Source organism: Sabethes cyaneus, chromosome 3 (assembly GCF_943734655.1).
Source record: "Sabethes cyaneus chromosome 3, idSabCyanKW18_F2, whole genome shotgun sequence".
Lineage (NCBI taxonomy): Eukaryota > Metazoa > Arthropoda > Insecta > Diptera > Culicidae > Sabethes > Sabethes cyaneus.
In genome coordinates, this window is record NC_071355.1 from 124,444,494 (window position 1) to 124,471,783 (window position 27,290).

At 38.0% G+C, this 27,290-nt stretch overlaps 1 protein-coding gene across 1 annotated transcript in view; it reads left to right on the forward strand.

Annotated features, from left to right (window-relative positions):
* Positions 1-27,290, forward strand: part of LOC128743672 (calcineurin-binding protein cabin-1-like) — an 858,845-nt gene that overhangs the window by 128,929 nt on the left and 702,626 nt on the right. The window contains exon 5 of the mRNA XM_053840294.1: positions 16,330-16,510. Within this exon, the coding sequence (XP_053696269.1) occupies positions 16,330-16,510 (181 nt within the window). The remainder of the gene's footprint in view (positions 1-16,329; positions 16,511-27,290) is intronic.

Below are 27,290 nucleotides of genomic sequence, written 5' to 3' on the forward strand. Positions count from 1 at the left end.
TGCGAGGAGAATTATGCAAAGAGCTCGTTCGGACGAAGGCAGGGCTGAATGTCGAGTAGCACTTGCTGCTGCACGCGCAGCGCTTAAGAGTGGGATAAAAGCTAGTAAACGAGCCTGCTTTGAAAGGTTATGTGCTAGTGCCAATGCGAACCCGTGGGGTGATGCCTACAGGGTCGTAATGGCAAAGACCAAGGGAGTGATAGCACCCTCAGAGCAATCGCCAGAGATGCTGGAGCGGATCATCGAAGGCCTCTTTCCGCGCCACGAGCCAAGGCCCTGGCCCCAGGCCGCTGAGTCGTCCCACGGCCAACGTTCCAGTATCTCAGACCATAGCGTAGGATGGTCGGCCTCCCAGCCGAACATCCAAAGTAACGTGGGCGACGGCGGTTTGGAGATCGCGGACGAAGTGACGGTTACGAATGAGGAGCTCATTGAGATCGCTAAATCCCTAAAGGTGAACAAGGCACCGGGGCCAGACGGAATCCCGAATATGGCCATTAAAGCGGCTATGTTGTCCCGAGTTATTCGGGGCAGTAATGAGGAGATGCCTGGAAGCTGGCCACTTCCCGGACAGATGGAAGCGACAGAACCTCGTGCTGTTGCCGAAGCCGGGAAAACCTCCGGGTGTTCCCTCGTCATATAGGCCGATCTGTCTGCTCGATACTGCCGGTAAGGTGCTGGAGAAGGTTATCCTTAACAGACTCGTACAGTACACGGAGGGTACAAACGGTCTGTCAAGGAATCAATTCGGCTTCCGAAAAGGCAAATCTACGGTGGATGCAATCTTGTCTGTCACTAAGACAGCCGAGGTGGCAATCCAGCGCAAGAGGACAGGTATCCGCTATTGCGCGGTTGTCACGCTTGACGTGAGAAATGCGTTTAATAGCGCTAGCTGGGACTCCATAGCCAACTCGCTTCGCAACGTCCAGGTGCCAGTGTCGCTGTAAAGGATTCTGGAAAATTATTTCCAGGGTCGTGTGCTATGCTACAACACGGAGGACGGTCAGAAGTGCGTTCCAATCACCGCAGGGGTCCCGCAAGGTTCCATACTGGGCCCGGTGTTGTGGAACGTCATGTATGACGAGGTGCTGAAGCTAAAGTTCCCGGTAGGGGTGGTGATAGTTGGCTTTGCGGACGATATCACCTTGGAAGTCTATGGTGAATCTATCAGAGAGGTTGAGTTGACGGCTGCCCACTCTATAAGCATTATTGAAGATTGGATGCGATCCAGGAAGCTGGAGCTAGCGCATCATAAAACGGAGGTTATCGTGGTGAACAACCGCAAGTCGGTACAGCAAGCAAGTATCAGCGTCGGGGACTGCACTATTTCGTCAACGCGGTCCTTAAAACTTTTTGGAGTCATGGTCGACGACAAGCTCAAGTTCGGGAGCCACGTCGACTATGCCTGCAAGAAGGCTTCCACAGCTATTTCGGCATTGTCTCGTATGATGTCTAATAGCTCTGCAGTATATGGCAGCAAGCGAAGGCTATTAGACAACGTGGTCCAGTCTATACTTAGGTATGGCGGACCGGTGTGGTCATCGGCGTTAGGTACCAAAAGCTATCTAGCCAAGCTGGAAAGCACCTATCGTCTCATAAGCTTGAGAGTGGCGAGTGCGTATCGCACAGTTTCACATGATGCAATCTGCGTCTTAGCAGGTGTGATGCCTATTGGCATTATCATCAGCGAAGACGTAGAATGCTTCAACCAACGTGGAACTAGAGGCATACGGAGTACCACAAGATCGGCCTCGATGATCACATGGCTGCGGGCATGGTCTAATTCCACAAAAGGTCGGTGGTCACATCGACTTTTCCCGGAACTATCCGGGTGGGTCAACAGGCGCCACGGCGAAGTCAATTTCCACCTAACACAGATTCTGTCAGGGCATGGTTGCTTCAGACAGTATCTGCACAAGTTTGGGCATGCGGAGTCCCCCGCATATGCCCTCGTTCCGCGGGCGCGAGAAGCAACATGATGGCAGTGAGCGGACAGGATAACTTAGTTCAAAGGATGTGTTCCAGCTCGGACGTTTGGGGAGCGGTCAATGCGGCTGCTACCCAGATTGTACTCGAGCTACAAAATCACTGCAGAGCCGATCAACGGCGAATAGACAGCCGAACTACCATAGTCCAGTAGTTATCTAAGCGAGTGCATTAAGCACAATAGCCCCTCCCTGAAGTAATACCGATAAGGTGGTACCAGGGGGGATTGAGGCTGGAGACTCGAGTAGGGTTTTAGTGGGTCGGGATCCTCACGCCCCATTAAGGGGGTCGGGATACCTAAACCCCACTCCCTGAGTTATCTTCTCAGGTGTCTGATAGTAACGTATCTTCTAAGGTGCTCAGCATATTTCCCAACTTGTAAAATATATATACAGTGGTAACCCGATTTTGTCACTCCCCGATTTTGTCACTCCCCGATTTTGTCACGTTTTTGACCCGATTTTGTCACCCCCGATTTTGTCACGTTTTTTACCCGATTTCGTCACGCTTTTGATTTATCGAAAGCTTAGTTTGAAAATCATTTTCAAACATGTCAAATGTGTTGAAACACTGTGAAAAGAACTGTGTTGATTATCGTGGAGTTTCCACAAAAGTTGTTTCTTATCTCCACAACTATAATAGCTAGAAGGTCACTTTCTTTGGCAAAGTTCTTTAAAATAATCTTCTTAAAAATTTTGTAGAACATTGTTTTGCTCTATCTCTTACTGCTTGAAAAATAAATTCTCTATCTTACTTTTAGGGGGGTTAATCAAAGAATCGTTCATACCATAAGAAAGAGTTTTTTACGCTGTGAAATTTTTCTGAACATAGTTAACCTGTATAATCAACCATTTCGGCGCAATTCAAAAACGCGTGTTTTTATACCTGTGGGACATGTGCTGTCGCTGTGAACAGGTGACAAATGTCCACAGAGAGGTAGAAGGAAGTGCGAAATGTCCTAAAAGTGATCAGAATGAAATATATGTAGTTCGTTCTAAGTTATCTGCAAAAAAATAAAAATTGAAAAAATACCCGATTATGTCACTGTCCCGTTTTTGTCACCCCTAAATTCATCATGGGGGTGACAATATATATGACAATATATATATATATATATATATATATATATATATATATATATATATATATATATATATATATATATATATATATATATATATATATATATATATATATATATATATACAGTAATGACCCGATTTTGTCACATTAGATATATATATCTATACCTATAAAGAAGGATTTCTGTCTGTCTGTCTGTCTGTCTGTCTGTCTGTCTGTCCTGTGTTCCTTATAGAATCAAAAACTACTGAACCAATCGGCGTTAAAATTTGCATGTAGAGGTTTTTGGGACCAGGAAAGGTTTTAGTGATGGTTAGAGACCCCTCCCCCCACTAAGAGGGGGGGCTCCCATACAAATGAAACACAAATTTCTGCATAACTCGAGAACTAATCAAGCAAATAGAACCAAATTTGGCATGTGGGTGTTTTCGGTGACAAGAATTTATTCTAGGGTAATTTGAGACCCCTCCCCTCTTTATAAGGGGAATTATAACTCCTCTCCCCTTTAAGAGGGGGGGTTTCCATACAAATTTCCTCATAACTCGAGAACTAATCAAGCAAATGGAACCAAATTTGGCATGTGAAAGTTTTCGAGGGCAAGAAAATTGAATCTGAAGTTGAATTGAAGAGTTGAATTAGGACCCCTCCTCACTTTAAGAGGGGGGGCTCCTGTACAAATGAAATACCAATTTCCTCATAACTCGAGAACTAATCAAGCAAATGGAACCAAATTTGGCATGTGTGTGTTTTTGGAGACAAATTTTTTTTCTATGATGAATTGGGACCCCTCCCCACTTTAAGTGGGGGGGGCTCCTATACAAACGAAATACAAATTTCCTTATAACTCGAGAGCTAATCCAGCAAATGGAACCAAATTTGGCATGTAGGTGTTTTTGGAGGCAAGAATTTTTTCTATGATGAATAAGAACCTCTCCCCACTTTAGGAGGGGGGGCTCCTATACAAATGAAATACAAATTTCCTCATAACTCGAGAACTAATCAAGCAAATAGAACCAAATTTGGCATGTGGGTGTTTTCGGTGACAAGAATTTATTCTATGGTAAATTGAGACCCCTCCCTCTTTATAAGGGGAATTGTAACTCCTCTCCCCTTTAAGAGGGGGGGCTTCCATACAAATTTCCTCATAACTCGAGAACTAATCAAGCAAATGGAACCAAATTTGGCATGTGAAGGTTTTCGAGGGCAGGAAAATTTTCTACGGTGAATTAGGACCCCTCCCCACTCTAAGAGGGGGGGCTCCTGTACAAATGAAATACAAATTTCCTCCTAACTCGAGAACTAATCAAGCAAATAGAACCAAATTTGGCATGTGGGTGTTTTCGGTGACAAGAATTTATTCTAGGGTAATTTGAGACCCCTCCCCTCTTTATAAGGGGAATTATAACTCCTCTCCCCTTTAAGAGGGGGGGTTTCCATACAAATTTCCTCATAACTCGAGAACTAATCAAGCAAATGGAACCAAATTTGGCATGTGAAAGTTTTCGAGGGCAAGAAAATTTTCTATGGTGAATTAGGACCCCTCCCCACTTTAAGAGGAGGGGCTCCTGTACAAATGAAATACAAATTTCCTCATAACTCGAGAACTAATCAAGCGAATTGAACCAAATTTGGCATATGTGTGTTTTTGGAGACAATTTTTTTTCAATGATGAATTGGGACCCCTCCCCACTTTAGGAGGGGGGGTCCTATACAAACGAAATACAAATTTCCTCATAACTCGAGAACTAATCCAGCAAATGGAACCAAATTTGGCGTGTAGGTGTTTTTGGAGGCAAGAATTTTTTCTGTGATGAATTAGGACCTCTTCCCACATTAGGAGGGGGGGGGGCTCCAATACAAATGAAATACAAATTTCCCCATAACTCGAGAACTAATCAAGCAAATAGAACCAAATTCGGCATGTGGAGGTTTTTGGAGGCAAAAATATTTTCTACGGTGAATTAGGATCCTTCCACACTTCAAGAGGGGGGGCTTCTACACAAATGAAATACAAATTTCCTCATAATTCGAGAACTAATCAAGCAAATGGAACCATATTTGGCATGTGGGTGTTTTTGGAGGCAACCATTTTTCCCATTATGAATTAGGACTTCTTACCTTTTTAGGAGGGGGGGGGGGCTCCCATTCAAACGAAATACAAATTTGGTCATATCTTTAGAACTAATCAAGCAAATGGAACCAAATTTGGCATGTGAGAGTTTTAGATGGCAGAATTTTTTTTCTGTGGTGTATTACGACCCCTTTCCCTTTTAAGAGGGTGGGCTCCCATACAAATGAAATACAAATTTCCTTATAATTTGAGTACTAATCAAGCAAATGGAACCAAATTTAGCATGTAGGAGATTTTTGAGTCTTGAATTTATTTTATGATAGTTAGAGACCTCTCACCCCTGTGGTAGGGGAATATGGACTCTCATACAAATAAAACAGAAATTTTTGCGAAACTCAAAAACTAATCCAACTCGAGAAATTCGAGACTCTTCCATAAAACATTAATCAATAACAAGACCACAAAAACTATCTATAGTAACACTAGATCATTCAGGACGAGCCGGTCGCGAGTGTTGCCGGTGACCCGCCGTCGGAAGCGCCACCCACTGGGGGGCTTGCAAAACTCGAGATAGTGACAAAGATCATCCGAGATTCATGATTTATGTACAACACAGGTTAATTTGTGGCAATACGAAGTTTGTCGGGTCAGCTAGTATATATATATATATATATATATATATATATATATATATCTATACCTATAAAGAAGGATTTCTGTCTGTCTGTCTGTCTGTCTGTCCTGTGTTCCTTATAGAATCAAAAACTACTGAACCAATCGGCGTGAAAATTTGCATGTAGAGGTTTTTGGGGCCAGGAAAGGTTTTAGTGATGGTTAGAGACCCCTCCCCCCACTAAGAGGGGGGGCTCCCATACAAATGAAACACAAATTTCTGCATAACTCGAGAACTAATCAAGCAAATAGAACCAAATTTGGCATGTGGGTGTTTTCGGTGACAAGAAGTTATTCTATGGTAAATTGAGACCCCTCCCCTCTTTATAAGGGGAATTATAACTCCTCTCCCCTTTAAGAGCGGGGGTTTCCATACAAATTTCCTCATAACTCGAGAACTAATCAAGCAAATGGAACCAAATTTGGCATGTGAAAGTTTTCGAGGGCAAGAAAATTTTCTATGTTGAATTAGGACCCCTCCTCACTTTAAGAGGGGGGGGGCTCCTGTACAAATGAAATACCAATTTCCTCATAACTCGAGAACTAATCAAGCAAATGGAACCAAATTTGGCATGTGTGTGTTTTTGGAGACAAAATTTTTTTCTATGATGAATTGGGACCCCTCCCCACTTTAAGTGGGGGGGGGGGGCCCATACAATCGAAATACAAATTTCCTTATAACTCGAGAGCTAATCCAGCAAATGGAACCAAATTTGGCATGTAGGTGTTTTTGGAGGCAAGAATTTTTTCTATGATGAATAAGAACCTCTCCCCACTTTAGGAGGGGGGGCTCCTATACAAATGAAATACAAATTTCCTCATAACTCGAGAACTAATCAAGCAAATAGAACCAAATTTGGCATTTGGGTGTTTTTTTTTGCTGACAAGAATTTATTCCATGGTAAATTGAGACCCCTCCCTCTTTATAAGGGGAATTGTAACTCCTCTCCCCTTTAAGAGGGGGGGCTTCCATACAAATTTCCTCATAACTCGAGAACTAATCAAGCAAATGGAACCAAATTTGGCATGTGAAGGTTTTCGAGGGCAGGAAAATTTTCTACGGTGAATTAGGACCCCTCCCCACTCTAAGAGGGGGGGCTCCTGTACAAATGAAATACAAATTTCCTCCTAACTCGAGAACTAATCAAGCAAATAGAACAACATTTGGCATTTGGGTGTTTTTTTTTGGTGACAAGAATTTATTCTATGGTGAATTGAGACCCCTCCCCTCTTTATAAGAGGAATTATAACTCCTCTCCCCTTTAAGAGGGGGGGCTTCCATACAAATTTCCTCATAACTCGAGAACTAATCAAGCAAATAGAACCAAATTAGGCATGTGGGTGTTTTCGGTGACAAGAATTTATTCTATGGTAAATTGAGACCCCTCCCTCTTTATAAGGGGAATTGTAACTCCTCTCCCCTTTAAGAGGGGGGGCTTCCATACAAATTTCCTCATAACTCGAGAACTAATCCAGCAAATTGAACCAAATTTGGCATGTAGGTGTTTTTGGAGGCAAGAATTTTTTCTATGATGAATAAGAACCTCTCCCCACTTTAGGAGGGGGGGCTCCTATACAAATGAAATACAAATTTCCTCATAACTCGAGAACTAATCAAGCAAATGGAACCAAATTTGGCATGTGAAGGTTTTCGAGAGCAAGAAAATTTTCTATGGTGAATTAGGACCCCTCCCCACTTTAAGAGGAGGGGCTCCTGTACAAATGAAATACAAATTTCCTCATAACTCGAGAACTAATCAAGCGAATAGAACCAAATTTGGCATATGTGTGTTTTTGGAGACAATTTTTTTTTTCAATGATGAATTGGGACCCTTCCCCACTTTAGGAGGGGGGTCCTATACAAACGAAATACAAATTTCCTCATAACTCGAGAACTAATCCAGCAAATGGAACCAAATTTGGCGTGTAGGTGTTTTTGGAGGCAAGAATTTTTTCTGTGATGAATTAGGACCTCTTCCCACATTAGGAGGGGGGCTCCAATACAAATGAAATACAAATTTCCCCATAACTCGAGAACTAATCAAGCAAATAGAACCAAATTCGGCATGTGGAGGTTTTTGGAGGCAAAAATATTTTCTACGGTGAATTAAGATCCTTCCACACTTCAAGAGGGGGGGCTTCTACACAAATGAAATACAAATTTCCTCATAATTCGAGAACTAATCAAGCAAATGGAACCATATTTGGCATGTGGGTGTTTTTGGAGGCAACCATTTTTCCCATTGTGAATTAGGACTTCTTACCTTTTTAGGATGGGGGGCTTCTACACAAATGAAATACAAATTTGCTCATAACTTTAGAACTAATCAAGCAAATGGAACCAAATTTGGCATGTGAGAGTTTTAGATGGCAGAATTTTTTTTCTGTGGTGTATTACGACCCCTTTCCCTTTTAAGAGGGTGGGCTCCCATACAAATGAAATACAAATTTCCTTATAATTTGAGTACTAATCAAGCAAATGGAACCAAATTTAGCATGTAGGAGATTTTTGAGTCTTGAATTTATTTTATGATAGTTAGAGACCTCTCACCCCTGTGGTAGGGGGATATGGACTCTCATACAAATAAAACAGAAATTTTTGCGAAACTCAAAAACTAATCCAACTCGAGAAATTCGAGACTCTTCCATAAAACATTAATCAATAACAAGACCACAAAAACTATCTATAGTAACACTAGATCATTCAGGACGAGCCGGTCGCGAGTGTTGCCGGTGACCCGCCGTCGGAAGCGCCGCCCACTGGGGGGCTTGCAAAACTCGAGATAGTGACAAAGATCATCCGAGATTCATGATTTATGTACAACACAGGTTAATTTGTGGCAATACGAAGTTTGTCGGGTCAGCTAGTATATATATATATATATATATCTATACCTATAAAGAAGGATTTCTGTCTGTCTGTCTGTCTGTCTGTCTGTCTGTCTGTCTGTCTGTCTGTCCTGTCCTGTGTTCCTTATAGAATCAAAAACTACTGAACCAATCGGCGTGAAAATTTGCATGTAGAGGTTTTTGGGGCCAGGAAAGGTTTTAGTGATGGTTAGCGACCCCTCCCCCCACTAAGAGGGGGGGCTCCCATACAAATGAAACACAAATTTCTGCATAACTCGAGAACTAATCAAGCAAATAGAACCAAATTTGGCATGTGGGTGTTTTCGGTGACAAGAATTTATTCTAGGGTAATTTGAGACCCCTCCCCTCTTTATAAGGGGAATTATAACTCCTCTCCCCTTTAAGAGGGGGGGGGGGGTTTCCATACAAATTTCCTCATAACTCGAGAACTAATCAAGCAAATGGAACCAAATTTGGCATGTGAAAGTTTTCGAGGGCAAGAAAATTTTCTATGTTGAATTAGGACCCCTCCTCACTTTAAGAGGGGGGGCTCCTGTACAAATGAAATACCAATTTCCTCATAACTCGAGAACTAATCAAGCAAATTGAACCAAATTTGGCATGTGAAAGTTTTCGAGGGCAAGAAAATTTTCTATGTTGAATTAGGACCCCTCCTCACTTTAAGAGGGGGGGCTCCTGTACAAACGAAATACAAATTTCCTTATAACTCGAAAGCTAATCCAGCAAATGGAACCAAATTTGGCATGTAGGTGTTTTTGGAGGCAAGAATTTTTTCTATGATGAATAAGAACCTCTCCCCACTTTAGGAGGGGGGGCTCCTATACAAATGAAATACAAATTTCCTCATAACTCGAGAACTAATCAAGCAAATAGAACCAAATTTGGCATGTGGGTGTTTTCGGTGACAAGAATTTATTCTATGGTAAATTGAGACCCCTCCCTCTTTATAAGGGAAATTGTAACTCCTCTCCCCTTTAAGAGGGGGGGCTTCCATACAAATTTCCTCATAACTCGAGAACTAATCAAGCAAATAGAACAACATTTGGCATGTGGGTGTTTTTTTTGGTGACAAGAATTTATTCTATGGTGAATTGAGACCCCTCCCCTCTTTATAAGAGGAATTATAACTCCTCTCCCCTTTAAGAGGGGGGGCTTCCATACAAATTTCCTCATAACTCGAGAACTAATCAAGCGAATTGAACCAAATTTGGCATATGTGTGTTTTTAGAGACAATTTTTTTTTCAATGATGAATTGGGACCCCTCCCCACTTTAGGAGGGGGGGTCCTATACAAACGAAATACAAATTTCCTCATAACTCGAGAACTAATCCAGCAAATGGAACCAAATTTGGCGTGTGGGTGTTTTTGGAGGCAAGAATTTTTTCTGTGATGAATTAGGACCTCTTCCCACATTAGGAGGGGAGGCTCCAATACAAATGAAATACAAATTTCCCCATAACTCGAGAACTAATCAAGCAAATAGAACCAAATTCGGCATGTGGAGGTTTTTGGAGGCAAAAATATTTTCTACGGTGAATTAGGATCCTTCCACACTTCAAGAGGGGGGGCTTCTACACAAATGAAATACAAATTTCCTCATAATTCGAGAACTAATCAAGCAAATGGAACCATATTTGGCATGTGGGTGTTTTTGGAGGCAACCATTTTTCCCATTATGAATTAGGACTTCTTACCTTTTTAGGAGGGGGGGGGGGGGCTCCCATTCAAACGAAATACAAATTTGCTCATAACTTTAGAACTAATCAAGCAAATGGAACCAAATTTGGCATGTGAGAGTTTTAGACGGCAGAATTTTTTTTCTGTGGTGTATTACGACCCCTTTCCCTTTTAAGAGGGTGGGCTTCCATACAAATGAAATACAAATTTCCTTATAATTTGAGTACTAATCAAGCAAATGGAACCAAATTTAGCATGTAGGAGACTTTTGAGTCTTGAATTTATTTTATGATAGTTAGAGACCCCAAGTAACAATTTGGGTTTTATTACACTCTTATGATGGCATTTAAGACCAAAATTGGTCTTGAAGACCACAATAAGAATACAATAAAACTCACATTGTTGCTTGGGACCTCTCACCCCTGTGGTAGGGGGATATGGACTCTCATACAAATAAAACAGAAATTTTTGCGAAACTCAAAAACTAATCCAACTCGAGAAATTCGAGACTCTTCCATAAAACATTAATCAATAACAAGACCACAAAAACTATCTATAGTTCACTAGATCATTCAGGACGAGCCAGTCGCGAGTGTTGCCGGTGACCCGCCGTCGGAAGCGCCGCCCACTGGGGGGCTTGCAAAACTCGAGATAGTGACAAAGATCATCCGAGATTCATGATTTATGTACAACACAGGTTAATTTGTGGCAATACGAAGTTTGTCGGGTCAGCTAGTATATATATATATATATATATATATATATATATATATATATATATATATATATATATATATACAGTAGACTCTCGGAAAAGTTAACTCTCTAAAAAGTTAATTGTTCAGAAAAGTTAAGCGAATATCGGCTCTCATGCAACGCTCTAAAAAGTTAATTTTTACCTTAACTTTTCGGAGAGTTTTGTTTTATTGGTTGTCCAAGCGTTCGTACACACACGTGTGTTTACCTTCTATCTTTATTTCCCATTTTTCGGTTTATTGTCGCCTTTCCACAGTCATACAGAGTCGCATCATAACTGGGATTAAATTAAACTCTTGTACCGGATAATTGCAACAATAGCGTATTGAACTATTTGCTAGTTACACATAGTTATTTCAGGATTATTGATAACATACTGGAAAAGCGCAAACTCAGATTGAATTTTAAATGCAAAAGAAGGAACAGCAAGAAACTAAAAATAAACGCGAACATTATCAAAACGTAGTCGCACACATACGAAAAAAAACAAAAGTAAACTAGTGTAACCGACTATTTTAAACTTACTGAAAGGAACTAAATATTATTTCATAAAGATCTTGATACATATTTCTTTTCATTACAATTTCAAAATATATAAAAATGTGTATCCTATATCCCGAAGTGCATTTTTCGCTTTTGTATTTATCATCATTTTTAATGATTTTTAGGACTACTCGGAAAAGTTAATATTTCGGAAAAGTTAATCGACCCATTCCCCAATCGATTAACTTTTGCGAGAGTTTACTGTATATATATATATATATATATATATATATATATATATATATATATATATATATATATATTCATTCAAGTTTGCAAAAATTATCTTTTGTGTTTACATTATGTTTCTATAAATCACGTAAATATTATAAAACTAGCTGACCCGACAAACTTCGTATTGCCACAAATTAACCTGTGTTGTACATAAATCATGAATCTCGGATGATCTTTGTCACTATCTCGAGTTTTGCAAGCCCCCCAGTGGGCGGCGCTTCCGACGGCGGGTCACCGGCAACACTCGCGACCGGCTCGTCCTGAATGATCTAGTGTTACTATAGATAGTTTTTGTGGTCTTGTTATTGATTAATGTTTTATGGAAGAGTCTCGAATTTCTCGAGTTGGATTAGTTTTTGAGTTTCGCAAAAATTTCTGTTTTATTTGTATGAGAGTCCATATCCCCCTACCACAGGGGTGAGAGGTCGGTCTCTAACTATCATAAAATAAATTCAAGACTGAAAAATCTCCTACATGCTAAATTTGGTTCCATTTGCTTGATTAGTACTCAAATTATAAGGAAATTTGTATTTCATTTGTATGGGAGCCCACCCTCTTAAAAGGGAAAGGGGTCGTAATACACCACAGAAAAAAAAATTCTGCCATCTAAAACTCTCACATGCCAAATTTGGTTCCATTTGCTTGATTAGTTCTAAAGTTATGAGCAAATTTGTATTTCGTTTGAATGGGAGCCCCCCCCCTCCTAAAAAGGTAAGAAGTCCTAATTCATAATGGGAAAAATGGTTGCCTCCAAAAACACCCACATGCCAAATATGGTTCCATTTGCTTGATTAGTTCTCGAATTATGAGGAAATTTGTATGGAAGCCCCCCCTCTTAAAGGGGAGAGGAGTTACAATTCCCCTTATAAAGAGGGAGGGGTCTCAATTTACCATAGAATAAATTCTTGTCACCGAAAACACCCACATGCCAAATTTGGTTCTATTTGCTTGATTAGTTCTCGAGTTATGAGGAAATTTGTATTTCATTTGTATAGGAGCCCCCCCTCCTAAAGTGGGGAGAGGTTCTTATTCATCATAGAAAAAAATTTTGTCTCCAAAAACACACACATGCCAAATTTGGTTCCATTTGCTTGATTAGTTCTCGAGTTATGAGGAAATTGGTATTTCATTTGTACAGGAGCCCCCCCTCTTAAAGTGGGAAGGGGTCCTAATTCAACATAGAAAATTTTCTTGCCCTCGAAAACTTTCACATGCCAAATTTGGTTCCATTTGCTTGATTAGTTCTCGAGTTATGAGGAAATTTGTATGGAAACCCCCCCTCTTAAAGGAGAGAAGAGTTATAATTCCCCTTATAAAGAGGGGAGGGGTCTCAAATTACCCTAGAATAAATTCTTGTCACCGAAAACACCCACATGCCAAATTTGGTTCTATTTGCTTGATTAGTTCTCGAGTTATGCAGAAATTTGTGTTTCATTTGTATGGGAGCCCCCCCTCTTAGTGGGGGGAGGGGTCTCTAACCATCACTAAAACCTTTCCTGGCCCCAAAAACCTCTACATGCAAATTTTCACGCCGATTGGTTCAGTAGTTTTTGATTCTATAAGGAACACAGGACAGACAGACAGACAGACAGACAGACAGACAGACAGACAGACAGAAATCCTTCTTTATAGGTATAGATAAATAAAGTCCCAAGCAACCAAAAGTTCCGATAAAAGGGGATTTTCTAGCTTAATCAGCTACCCAAATTATCATGAATAGAATTCTATTCAGCTTAATTTTTAAGCTAAGCAAACTTACAAACAGAACTGGAAAGGTCGTAAAAAGTCTGCTTAGGTCGCTGTATAGAACGCTGTTCAGCTCGAAGAAAAACTTCGATAATCTCAAAATTAAAAAGTAATTTTCCACTTTTCCCTGTTTTTTCTTTAACTAAACTATTTGTTTTGGTTATTAATGATAAGCTTAGATCGAAAACCTAGATCAGAAGAATAATGATTGGTTATTAATATTATTTTTTTTTCATAACTTGCCTCGAGTTTCGAACTCGAATACTCCTCTTGGTAACTAAGATACATACCACTGCTCCATTGCTGAAATATGAGATCTACATAAATTTCACTCGATGTACTGATTTCTCATTTACTGTAACATCAAGGGCAGCCCCTGGTTACTTTTTGAACTTGAAAGTCAAGATCTGAACTTGAAGTTCACAAAAAGTTCGCGCAAAACTTCATCCGAACGTGAAAGTTTTAAAATAGTACGCGCGAAACTTTATCCGAACGTGACAGTTCAGAAGAAGTACACGCGAAACATTTTTCGAACTGGATGGTTCGAAAAAAATACGCGCGAAGCTTTATGTGAACTTGCGTTTGACAGTTCACCAGTTTGTTTTGAATGGTTCAGCAGCAGCAAGCGGTAATTTTTTCTGCAGCAACATTTTTCGCAATATTGACAATATTGACTGACGCAAAATTAATTACAGCTTCATTGATTACAGATATGCCGTTTGCCGTAGTCGAAACTACGAACGCAAGGGGCCACAATGAGCTTTCGGCAGTGTCAGAAAAATGGATCCGAAGCTCCAAATCCGGAAACATTATGCTGTGGCCCAATTCACAGCGAGTTCAAAATGTGAAAAAAATGCTTCGGGATGCCAAAATCACCCCAAAAAAAGCATGGCTAAAATATAAATGTACGATCAAGCGAAATGGCATCCGGTCCTACAATGAGGCGATGGGCTTATGTAAGGAACTATCTGGTGAGTTCTCATCAGATGCGCGGCCAGCCAACGCAAGAAAAAGAATTACTAGAATTCTGTGAGCTTTCAAAACATGCTGGTTCTGGATAGTGCAGGTCTGCCTCTACCTCCAGTAATTGCAAAGCTGGAACCACCAGTCGCTCCACTACGACCAACCGCCACACCGTTGCAGCCACAACCCATACCAATGCAACCACTACTCGCTTTACCGCAGGCACCAGTTACTCCAGCACAAGCACCAGCCGCACCGCTGCAACTACAAGCCATTCCGATGCAGTCACCACAGATGCCAGAATCACAGATTTTTTCACACGCATAAATTTGAGACCCACCAATTATGTCAATTCCTGTGAGTTCCATAGTTCATAAACTATGTATATTACAGAAAAAAATACACTAGAAAAATTAAATATGGCGGAGAAAATGATAGGGTCCCAAATTCATGCGTGTGAAAAAATCTGTGAAAATGGCATCACCAGTCGCTCCACTGCAAACACCTTCCAACAACTACTATCCACATTTTTTTGATAAACTTGAATGTTTTGTTTGAACTACATTTATTTTCTTTTAAAATACACTCTGAATTTGAATTTTACAAAATATTTTATCTAATCATTGTATGAATCAATGCAACTAATACGAAACGATCAGACCACTCAATTACAACTAATTTACATTTAATTTCACTGCAGTTAAACTTCGATTTGGTATCAGATAAGCTATTCTTACTACTGAAATAAATATTTAGATAAGATGAAACAAACGGATAAGTAAAAAATCTTGTTTTCGCTTTTGACCAGATCATTTATGGGTTTTTAATACTGGGTCGCTGATTGATTTTCTGTAAGGCAGCATATAAAAATGTTTGTATAAAACTATAAAAAAACTTCAAGCAAATTTTCATTACCTGATTGAGTTACAGCTTTGTTTTCCATTTACCATTTGGGTAAAAGTTTTTTTCGTTGATAATAGAACAAACCATTTCTTTTTATTGTTTTAGCAAAATCCATTTTTTGTTTTAATACCGGAGTATAAATTTTACTATTCAATCAAAACGCCGTTTCAGTGTTTGCGTCGAAGTTTCGCTTCAATTTCAAACTTTCAAATCGCATGTTAAACTTTCAAGTCGCATATTGAACTTTCAAGTCGTATTTTGAGCTTTCAAATCGCATGTTGAACTTTCAAGTAGTATGATGAACTTTCAAGTTGGTACAAATATTAACGGTACTTTCTTAGGAATCAAGCTCGGTTTGGAAATGTAATATCATGTTGTTCAGCAAGAAAGTCCTGTGGAACTAAATTTGAACCAACTATGAACTTCCGAGTTCGTTCTTTAAGTGAAATCCGAACTTTTGGTTGCTTGGGGTGTTCATCAAGGACCATAAATGACACTTACAAGTATTTCTGCACCCAAGGAAAAAAAATATAATTATTGTACGCAATACTTGTGAATTTGACTGGCAAATAAGGATTTTGAGGAATACAGAACGGATATTTAAAAATATAGTCAAGTTAATTATAGATGTTCCTGAGAAATTAAATAGTGATTATTGTGGCAGTAGAAAGGCGAGGTCACGCCGCTAGGTGGATTACTTCGGGGTTTTATAGTATAGTATATTCAGGATTTTCAAACATCTTACTACATTTATTTCCAATTATTCAATCATTCCGATATGCACAACTGGTATTTTACATTTCTGTTTTATTCATCATTTCAGAATCGCTCATGGATGCAGATTTAAAAAACCGTCGTCGTGGTAGTGAACTAAAGATTTTAGAGCAGTGGGGATGGCACAAAAATCGTCGCTCGTCTCGAAAGAAAAACGCTTATGATATGTCTGATCCAATCGAATCGACGGCAGATGCATTCATCAAACGTGCACTAAGAAAATATTTTTTGTAAGTATTTTACGAATCATATACGAACCTTCATAATCCTGGGCCAACACGAAATATTTATATTACGTTTATACAGTTAGGATATTTATGAAAAAATCCAACCGAGCAGACGCTGCGTATAATCGGAACGACCGCGTTTCAATTACTCTGTAATTTAGAACGATCGTGTAGGGAAAGACGCAACTTAAGATGACCGCAAAAGTATTTGCCCATTAAACTTACATATTAGGCGAGATATGGGCGAAATATTTTTCAAAGTTTGACTTGAAAAATGCCTTTCAGTATTATTTGAGTTACAGACTTTTATGTCGGAATACGGCATGTACGTTTTACCAAATTGAAATTCGTGGTAAAGTATGTCAAAGAAATCTTTCGGTGTGAAATGTTAATGATTCCCGAAGGTGTTAGGAATATTATTAAACGATATTCTCATCTTCTGGAAGACCGTAAAACTTCAGCCCAAATGCAAAGAATCGGACATACCCTACTCGATGTTCGCAATCGGAATGAAAATTTTAGTTAATACAGGTCGGTCTCGATTATATAGTCGTCAAATTTTTTTCACTATATAGAGTAGGGCGGGGCATAAGTGCGATGTATGAAGTTGTCATCAATTTTCGTGAGATATAAAGAAGGACAACAACAAAATATATTTTATAGTGATGCAGTAATAGTGTTATACAAAATAAATTCTTCTTTCTTCTGATCAAGTGCCGATTCGCACTTTCACCCCACTAGCGAAACAAACGGGCGAATACCGCGGGGCAAAAGTGCGAAGTTTAATTCCATGAAATTAGCACAGCAGTAGCTAACAAACCCATAATATCTTCAATCTGCGATGTGCTTTGGTAAGGAATATTCTTAATTTGCACCTTCCCTATTTAACGCTGGCGTAGTGCAACCTCCACAAGATTGAAACTTTACCAAACGTTTGTTTTTGTTTCACCAGCGTGTAGACACTGTTTTCATTCGGCCAGCATCTGTGGAGCACACAGTTTTCGGCAGATCTTCCATTTCTAGTATCTGTATCACTCCCTGAGTTGTCTTCTCAGGTGTCTGATAGCAGATTTCCCTACTCGTTAAAAAAAGTATCTGTAATATAGTTCCTAATACTGTATATAATTAAGTTTTTATGACGGTTGATTTTACAATTTACGGAGGGAACGGTAGAAGAAACTAATGAAACAAAGAGTCGATAGAATATAACAGAATGAGACCAGGCGTGAAGAGAAAAAAGCGGAAGATGAAAGGGTAAGGAAGGGTCATATGAAGCAATGCTTAAGAAGTTGTGTACCACAATCTTTTATCCAAACTGAGGGATTCCATGGATCGAACCAAGCTGCAATCGGAGCATTACAGTCGGATTCGAACCCACTCCTCCCGCCAGAACATCTGGCTCGCCGGTGATAATGATCCTTTGAACCACAGTGGTGCTGGACAAAAGACTTCACCACCCCCTTATTAAGCGTGCGACGTATTACGAACTCTACCAACACTTGACAGGTTGAGTTAGTTTCAGACACAAATTGTGCCTCTTCCTCCGTTTACTGTAGAAACCACCGACAGTTGGTCTATTCCATCACGGAGAATAAAAATGTAATTTCAACCACATTTATGGTTGTTTTACGCACAAACAGAAATTTCATTTTGTTTCAAACTGATATGTATGATTGAAATGAAGATATTTATTGTTATTTCGATGCTAAACTCAATTTGAAAATGCTTTACTTTTAATTCAAAACTGTTATTTTTTTGATTGAAATGGAATTTCGTTTTGAAACAAAAATATTTTTACGTTGTTATAAAAATTTCGCTTGACAAACGAAAATGTTTTCAAAAAATTGTTAATGACGTCGGATCCATTGATTTCAACTTTAAGAAAACCAACAGTAAAAAAATCAATGCGGTTGTTACCAGCAGCATACAAACTTTTACAAAAATCCCAGAACGAAGATAATTCTGCAACAGATAGCGAAACAGACGTGGACGAGGTCCTGTGAAATTATTATGAACATGTACGAATAAAAAAACCCTGATAACTTACTAAAACCAGCATATATATATGTAATTGAAATAACCAAAATGCCCGGCCAGACCCGGCCAAAATTTTTTGGCACACTTATACTACATTCTATGGCGGTTCAAGCGATGCTAACTTTAGCTGCCAGTAGCTGCCTATTTACGGAAAAAAATAGTTGTAAAAACGGTATAATTTATGCTTCAAATCCATTTTCAAAGCAAATAAAGCAACATATGATATATACACCTTCTAGAAAGCTACGTATTTTGATAGTATCCAAAAGTTTGTAGAACATGTCGAACCTGTTAGATGAGGTTTTGTGTACAAGAAGTTTAAAAAACTGATTTTAAGGGGGTCACGAAAGAAAGTCAATTATATCTCGCAAACCATATGATGCAGATACATAGTATCTTCGGCAAAGTTTAATGAAATTCAAAGTTCTACAACTTTGCCGAACACATGACCATGCTATCTAGTTTCTATAAAAAATTAATTTTTTCAAATTTGTTATCCCCTTAATATATAATTATATAAAAATGTCATTAGATGCAGAATACTTTTTTATGAAACTTCTCCTAAGATACCTAAGCTCGAAAACGTCAGGAAAAGCGAGAAAAGACTTTTGACCGCCTTTTTCCAGAATGGTCCCACTGTGCGTCAGTAAAATGAGTTAGTTTCTCAATCCATGAATCGCACTTCTACCCCGTCAGTAAATCGAACTTTTGCCCCGCTAGGCGTTTGACGGGGTTTGATCAAATTACGGAAAAGCGAAATATATTTTGTAAATTATCCTCCTATTGATATCGTATTTGCCGTATAGGGAAATATTACATCAAAACCGTTCAAAAATAACATTTACCCATAACTCAGCAACTATGCTTCATAAACAACAAATGTTTACGATTTATTTAAGCTGTCAAAGTACTCACCCATCCATGCCAATGTAGTCAATTTACTTGGAATCCGCACTGATAAATCATTGAATCGCCCTTTTACCCTCATCGCACTTTTACCCCTCCTTACTCTATACACTCAAGTACTTTTTTTACACGGTTTGTTTCTTCGATTATTAAGAACAAGGAAACTTAGGGACCATTCATTTATTTCTCAATACATGTGGGAGAGGCCCGACATTCGTCACGTAGTTTGTAAATGGACCCTCAGTTGTACAGTTCTTGAGTAATCGAAAAAAACAAACCGTGTAAAAAAAGACTTCAGTGTAATCGAATGCTCTATATAATCGAATCAACAAAAAAACCCGAATTAATCCACCTAGCGGCGTGACCTAGCCTTTCCACTGCCACAATAATCATTATTTAATTTCTCAGGAACATCTATTTAACTTGACTATATTTTTAAATATTCGTTCCGTATTCCTCAAAATCCTTATTGCCAGTAAAATTCACAACGTATTGCGTACAATCAGGGCTGTCATTCGCTCACACTATGCGCCCAATGTTCCAATATTATGCCTTGTCGCACAGAGCGATTCAGCAACACACCTCTACAGCTAATATGCACACAGCGTACGAGCGAAACCGGAGTGGGGGCGAACGACAGCACTCGGTGAAAATCGCCCAGTGAGTGATCATCCAAACAGCACTTGGTGCTGCCGTTTGCCACACTCCACGTGGAATTAACTCAAAAAAATTGTTTTGTATTTACAAATTTTCTACCCTTTTAAATGAGAAAATACACGCTGCACTGAACAACTAATATGGTCTATGTTAAGTTAGTACGGATCAGGTGACGCAACAATAAAAATATTTTGCCTTTCTACTATATAAATATATAGTACTAGCTGACCCGACAAACTTCGTATTGCCACAAATTAACCTGTGTTGTACATAAATCATGAATCTCGGATGATCTTTGTCACTTCTCGAGTTTTGCAAGCCCCCCAGTGGGCGGCGCTTCCGACGGCGGGTCACCGGCAACACTCGCGACCGGCTCGTCCTGAATGATCTAGTGTTACTATAGATAGTTTTTGTGGTCTTGTTATTGATTAATGTTTTATGGAAGAGTCTCGAATTTCTCGAGTTGGATTAGTTTTTGAGTTTCGCAAAAAATTCTGTTTTATTTGTATGAGAGTCCATATCCCCCTACCACAGGGGTGAGAGGTCTCTAACTATCATAAAATAAATTCAAGATTCAAAAATCTCCTACATGCCAAATTTGGTTCCATTTGCTTGATTAGTACTCAAATTATAAGGAAATTTGTATTTCGTTTGTATAGGACCCCCCCTCCTAAAGTGGGGAGGGGTCCCAATTCATCATTGAAAAAAAAATTGTCTCCAAAAACACACACATGCCAAATTTGGTTCAATTCGCTTGATTAGTTCTCGAGTTATGAGGAAATTTGTATTTCATTTGTACAGGAGCCCCTCCTCTTAAAGTGGGGAGGGGTCCTAATTCACCAAAGAAAATTTTCTTGCTCTCGAAAACCTTCACATGCCAAATTTGGTTGCATTTGCTTGATTAGTTCTCGAGTTATGAGGAAATTTGTATGGAAGTCCCCCCTCTTAAAGGGGAGAGGAGTTATAATTCCTCTTATAAAGAGGGGAGGGGTCTCAATTCACCATAGAATAAATTCTTGTCACCAAAAAAAACACCCACATGCCAAATGTTGTTCTATTTGCTTGATTAGTTCTCGAGTTAGGAGGAAATTTGTATTTCATTTGTACAGGAGCCCCCCCTCTTAGAGTGGGAAGGGGTCCTAATTCACCATAGAAAATTTTCTTGCCCTCGAAATCCTTCACATGCCAAAGTTGGTTCCATTTGCTTGATTAGTTCTCTAGTTATGAGGAAATTTGTATGGAAGCCCCCCCTCTTAAAGGGGAGAGGAGTTACAATTCCCCTTATAAAGAGGGAGGGGTCTCAATTTACCATAGAATAAATTCTTGTCACCGAAAACACCCACATGCCAAATTTGGTTCTATTTGCTTGATTAGTTCTCGAGTTATGAGGAAATTTGTATTTCATTTGTATAGGAGCCCCCCCTCCTAAAGTGGGGAGAGGTTCTTATTCATCATAGAAAACATTCTTGCCTCCAAAAACACCTACATGCCAAATTTGGTTCCATTTGCTGGATTAGCTCTCGAGTTATAAGGAAATTTGTATTTCGTTTGTATAGGAGCCCCCCCCCCTCTTAAAGTGGGGAGGGGTCCTAATTCATCATAGAAAAAAATTTTGTCTTCAAAAACACACATGCCAAATTTGGTTCCATTTGCTTGATTAGTTCTCGAGTTATGAGGAAATTGGTATTTCATTTGTACAGGAGCCCCCCCTCTTAAAGTGAGGAGGGGTCCTAATTCAACATAGAAAATTTTCTTGCCCTCGAAAACCTTCACATGCCAAATTTGGTTCCATTTGCTTGATTAGTTCTCGAGTTATGAGGAAATTTGTATGGAAACCCCCCCTCTTAAAGGGGAGAGGAGTTATAATTCCCCTTATAAAGAGGGGAGGGGTCTCAAATTACCCTAGAATAAATTCTTGTTACCGAAAACACCCACATGCCAAATTTGGTTCTATTTGCTTGATTAGTTCTCGAGTTATGCAGAAATTTGTGTTTCATTTGTATGGGAGCCCCCCCTCTTAGTGGGGGGAGGGGTCTCTAACCATCACTAAAACCTTTCCTGGCCCCAAAAACCTCTACATGCAAACTTTCAAGCCGATTGGTTCAGTAGTTTTTGATTCTATAAAGAACACAGGACAGACAGACAGACAGACAGACAGACAGACAGAAATCCTTCTTTATAGGTATAGATAAAGGTATAGAAATCACTTGGAAAACCGGAAATGGAAAGAAGGTCCTGCGGGCCGAATGTCATATACCATTGGACTCAGTTTCGAAAACTGAGCATTTTCTGTGTGTGTGTGTGTGTGTATGTGTATGTGTGTGTGTATGTGTGTGTGTGTGTGTGTGTGTGTGTGTGTGTGTGTGTGTGTGTGTGTGTGTGTGTGTGTGTGTGTGTGTGTGTGTGTGTGTGTGTGTGTGTGTGTGTGTGTGTGTGTGTGTGTGTGTGTGTGTGTGTGTGTGTGTGTGTGTGTGTGTGTGTGTGTGTGTGTGTGTGTGTGTGTGTGTGTGTGTGTGTGTGTGTGTGTGTGTATATGTGTGTGTGTGTGTGTGTGTAACGCTTTCAATCTCACTCACTTTTCTCGGAGATGGCTGGACCGATTTTAATGTTCTTAGTGTCAAATGAAAGGTCTAGGTGTCCCATAGGTTGCTATTGAATTTCATATTGATCGGACTTTTAGTTCAAAAGTTATGTATAAAAATACGAAAATTATGGGACTTCATTATCTCATAGGTCCGTTAACCGATTTGAACGAAATTGATTGCATATGAAAGGGGAGCCTTGCAAACCCTTAACTTCCAAATTTCTTGACGATTGGACTTGTAGTTTGAAAGTTACGTAAAGAAATGTGAAAATATAGTATTTAAAACATATTTTTGTAACATATAAGTATCAATTCAATGAAAAACCCGAATTAATCCACCTAGCGGCGTGACCTAGCCTTTCTACTGCCACAATAATCATTATTTAATTTCTCAGGAACATCTATAATTAACTTGACTATATTTTTAAATATCCGTTCCGTATTCCTCAAAATCCTTATTTGCCAGTAAAATTCACAACGTATTGCGTAGAATAATTCTATTTTCTTTCCTTGGATGCGTAAATACTTGTAACCGTCATTTATGTTATTTGATGAACACCTTATTTAGTTTTATAATCGGTCGGCCTTAACTTTTGGGTTTCAGAGCCACATACGAAACATGTTTTGAACTGACAATATGAAATATGCGTTCATAGCATATTTTTGATATTTTTTTTGAGTGGTTTTAGCCCAAAGGGTAGATTTTTTTTGATATTTTGATATTAATACCATGCGTTCAAAAGTTAGCGTCTTTGAAAAACAAGAGTTCAGAAAAATTATTATTATACTTCGTTTTTGTAGAAAAAGGATATCTACAACAAAATGATTAATCTCAAAATTTTACTATTAGTTTGCTTGGCTTCAATTTTGCAATATATCTGAATAGAAAAAATAACTGAATAGAGCATTAGATATGAAGAAGAGAAATTGAACTTTTTCTTAGATGGCGCTCCTTCAGATAATTATTTTTGCATGAAAATCAAAACTTGAGCTTCTTTTGAATGTACTTTCATGAAAAGATAGTCATTAGCTTGATCGCATCGTTTTTACAATGTTAGGGGGTTAGGAAAACAAGATGAGGTCGAAAAATAGTGCAAAAACTGCACCATAAACATGCTTGAGAATGAGAAATATGATCGATATGATTTCCAGTGCTGGTCATTTTTGATTTATTTATTAAAACATGATACATGACATAAGACATCTGTCCTTTAAAATATCACTAACGAAAACAAATCGTACAAAGTTACTACCGTGCAACGTTTACTTCCTATTTTTCAAATAACATTTCTAAGCTCTAGTATCTATGGATTGAAAAGAGCATATATTGATGCGCAAAATTTGTATGAAATTTGTATAAATTTATTTGGAAAAATCAACTCACTAGTATTTTGATCCTATAAAACACTATACTTATATACTTAAATTAACTGCTTTTCTCCGCTTTTTGCTTTGCGTGCAATTGTGAGTAACAGCAAGTGAAGAAAATGACAATTGAAATCTAAAATCAAAGAAAAGAAAAAACTTTGCAATTGAATCCCGCTATTTAATATTTATTTGCGACAGATACGTAGTTCGCCTACAACATGCAGGCTTCATCAGTGTCTTTTTTCAAAGGGTATACGTATCTGTCGCGAATAAATATTAAATAGTGGAATTTAGTCGGTAAAAGTTTTTTTCTTTTCTTTAATTTCAGAGTTCGTATTCTACTAAGAGGCTTCAAAAACTTCTGAGTTTTGACATGTTTCTCACTTTTCTTGAATTTCATTGCAAATTGTCATCACATACACATACATACATACATACATACATACATACATACATACATACATACATACATACATACATACATACATACATACATACATACATACATACATACATACATACATGCATGCATACATACATACATACATACATACATACATACATACATACATACATACATACATACATACATACATACATACATACATACATACATACATACATACATACATACATACATACATACATACATACATACATACATACATACATACATACATACATACATACATACATACATACATACATACATACATACATACATACATACATACATACATACATACATACATACATATATACATACATACATCGCACACATTGAATACAATCAACATTTGATTGATACGTTTTGATTTCACACGTTTTAACGGTTTAATATACGGTGCTTAAGTGTTAAAGTTTGAATAACTTTTGAATGAACCGTCCGATTTTAAATAACTCGGTTTCGTTTGATAGATCTCAGCAGTAATTTTCAAATAATAATAAAATGTGTGATGTTTTTCATTGAATTAATTCTTAAATGTTACAAAAATATGTTTTAAATACTATGTTTTCACATTTCTTTATGTAACTTTCAAACAACAAGTCCAATCATCATGAAATTTGGAAGTTAAGGGTTTGTAAGGCTCCTCTTTCATATGCAATCAATTTTGTTCAAATCGGTTAAGGGATCTATGAGATAATGAAGTCCCATATTTTTCGTATTTTTATACATAACTTTTGAACTAAAAGTCCGATCAAAATGAAATTCAATAGCGACCAATGAGACACCTAGACCTTTCATCTGACACTAAGAACATTAAAATCGGTCCAGCCATCTCCGAGAAAAGTGAGTGAGATTAAAAGCGTTACATACACACACACACACACACACACACACATACATACACACACACAGAAAATGCTCAGTTTTCGAAACTGAGTCGAATGGTATATAACATTCGGCCCGCAGGACCTTCTTTCCATTTCCGGTTTTTCAAGTGATTTCTATACCTTTATACTATATATTTATATAGTAGAAAGGCAAAACATCACACATTTCATTATTATTTGAAAATTACTGCTGAGATCTATCACACGAAACCGAGTTATTTAAAATCGGACGGTTCATTCAAAAGTTATTCAAACTTTAACACTTAAGCACCGTATATTAAACCGTTAAAGCGTGTGAAATCAAAACATATCAATCAAATGCTGATTGTATTCAATGTGTGTGATGTATGTGTGTACGTATGTATGTATGTATGTATGTACGTATGTATGTATGTATGTATGTATGTATGTATGTATGTATGTATGTATGTATGTATGTATGTATGTATGTTTGTATGTATGTATGTATGTATGTTTGTATGTATGTATGTTGGTATAGTGGTGTATAGAATCAATAAATACTAGTGAGTTGATTTTTCCAAATAAATTTGTACAAATTCCAAACAAATTCTGCGCATCAATAGATGCTCTTTTCAATCAATAGATACTAGAGCTTAGAAATGTTATATGAAAAATAGGAAGTAAACGTTGCACGGTAGAAATTTTGTAAGATTTGTTTTCGTTAGTGACATTTTAAAGGACAGATGTCTTATGTCATGAATCATGTTTTAATAAATAAATCAAAAATGACAAGCACTGGAAATCATATCGATCATATTTCCCATTCTCATTCCCATGGCGCAGCTTTTGCACTATTTTTCGACCTCATCTTGTTTTCCTAGCCCTCTAACATTGTAAAAACGATGCGATCAAGCTAATGACTATCTTTTCATGAAAGTACATTCAAAAGAAGCTGAAGTTTTGATTTTCATGCAAAAATAATTATCTGAAGGAGCGCTAGCTAAGAAATAGTTCCATTTCTTGTTTTCATATCTAATGCTCTATTCAGTATTTTTTTCTGATTCAGATATATTGCAAAATTGAAGCCAAGCAAAACAATAGTAAAATATTGAGATCAATCATTTTGTTGTAGATATCCTTTTTCTTCAAAAGCGAAATATAATAATAATTTTTCTGAACTCTTGTTTTTCAAAGATGCTAACTTTTGAATGCATGGTATCAATATCAAAAAATCTGTTATGAACAAATATTTCATATTGTCAATTCAAAACAAGTTTCGTATGTGGCTCTGAAGCCCGAAAGTTAAGGCCGTCTGTAGACCCGTTAGAGGGTTAATTTCTAATTTTCTACATATATTCATTCAAGTCTGCAAAAATTATCTTTTGTGTTTACATAAATCTATAAATTTCTAAAATCACGTAAATATTATAAAACTAATTAAGGTGTTCATCAAGTAACATAAATGACGCTTACATGTATTTACGCACTCAAGGAAAGAAAATATAATTATTGCACGCAGAGATGGCATAAACCGCAGCGCAGACCAAAAGACACACATTCTTAAACAACACAGACTCAGACTCTCTAACGGGTCTACAGACGGCCTTAACTTTCGGGCTTCAGAGCCACATACGAAACTTGTTTTGAATTGACAATATGAAATATGTGTTCATAGCAGATATTTTGATATTTAGATATTAATACCATGCGTTCAAAAGTTAGCATCTTTGAAAAACAAGAGTTCGGAAAAATTATTATTTTTGAAGAAAAAGGATATCTACAACAAAATGATTGATCTCAAAATTTTACTATTAGTTTGCTTGGCTTCAATTTTGCAACATATCTGAATTAGAAAAAATAACTGAATAGAGCTTGAGATATGAAAAAGAGAAATGGAACTATTTCTTATCTCACGCTCCTTCAGATAATTATTTT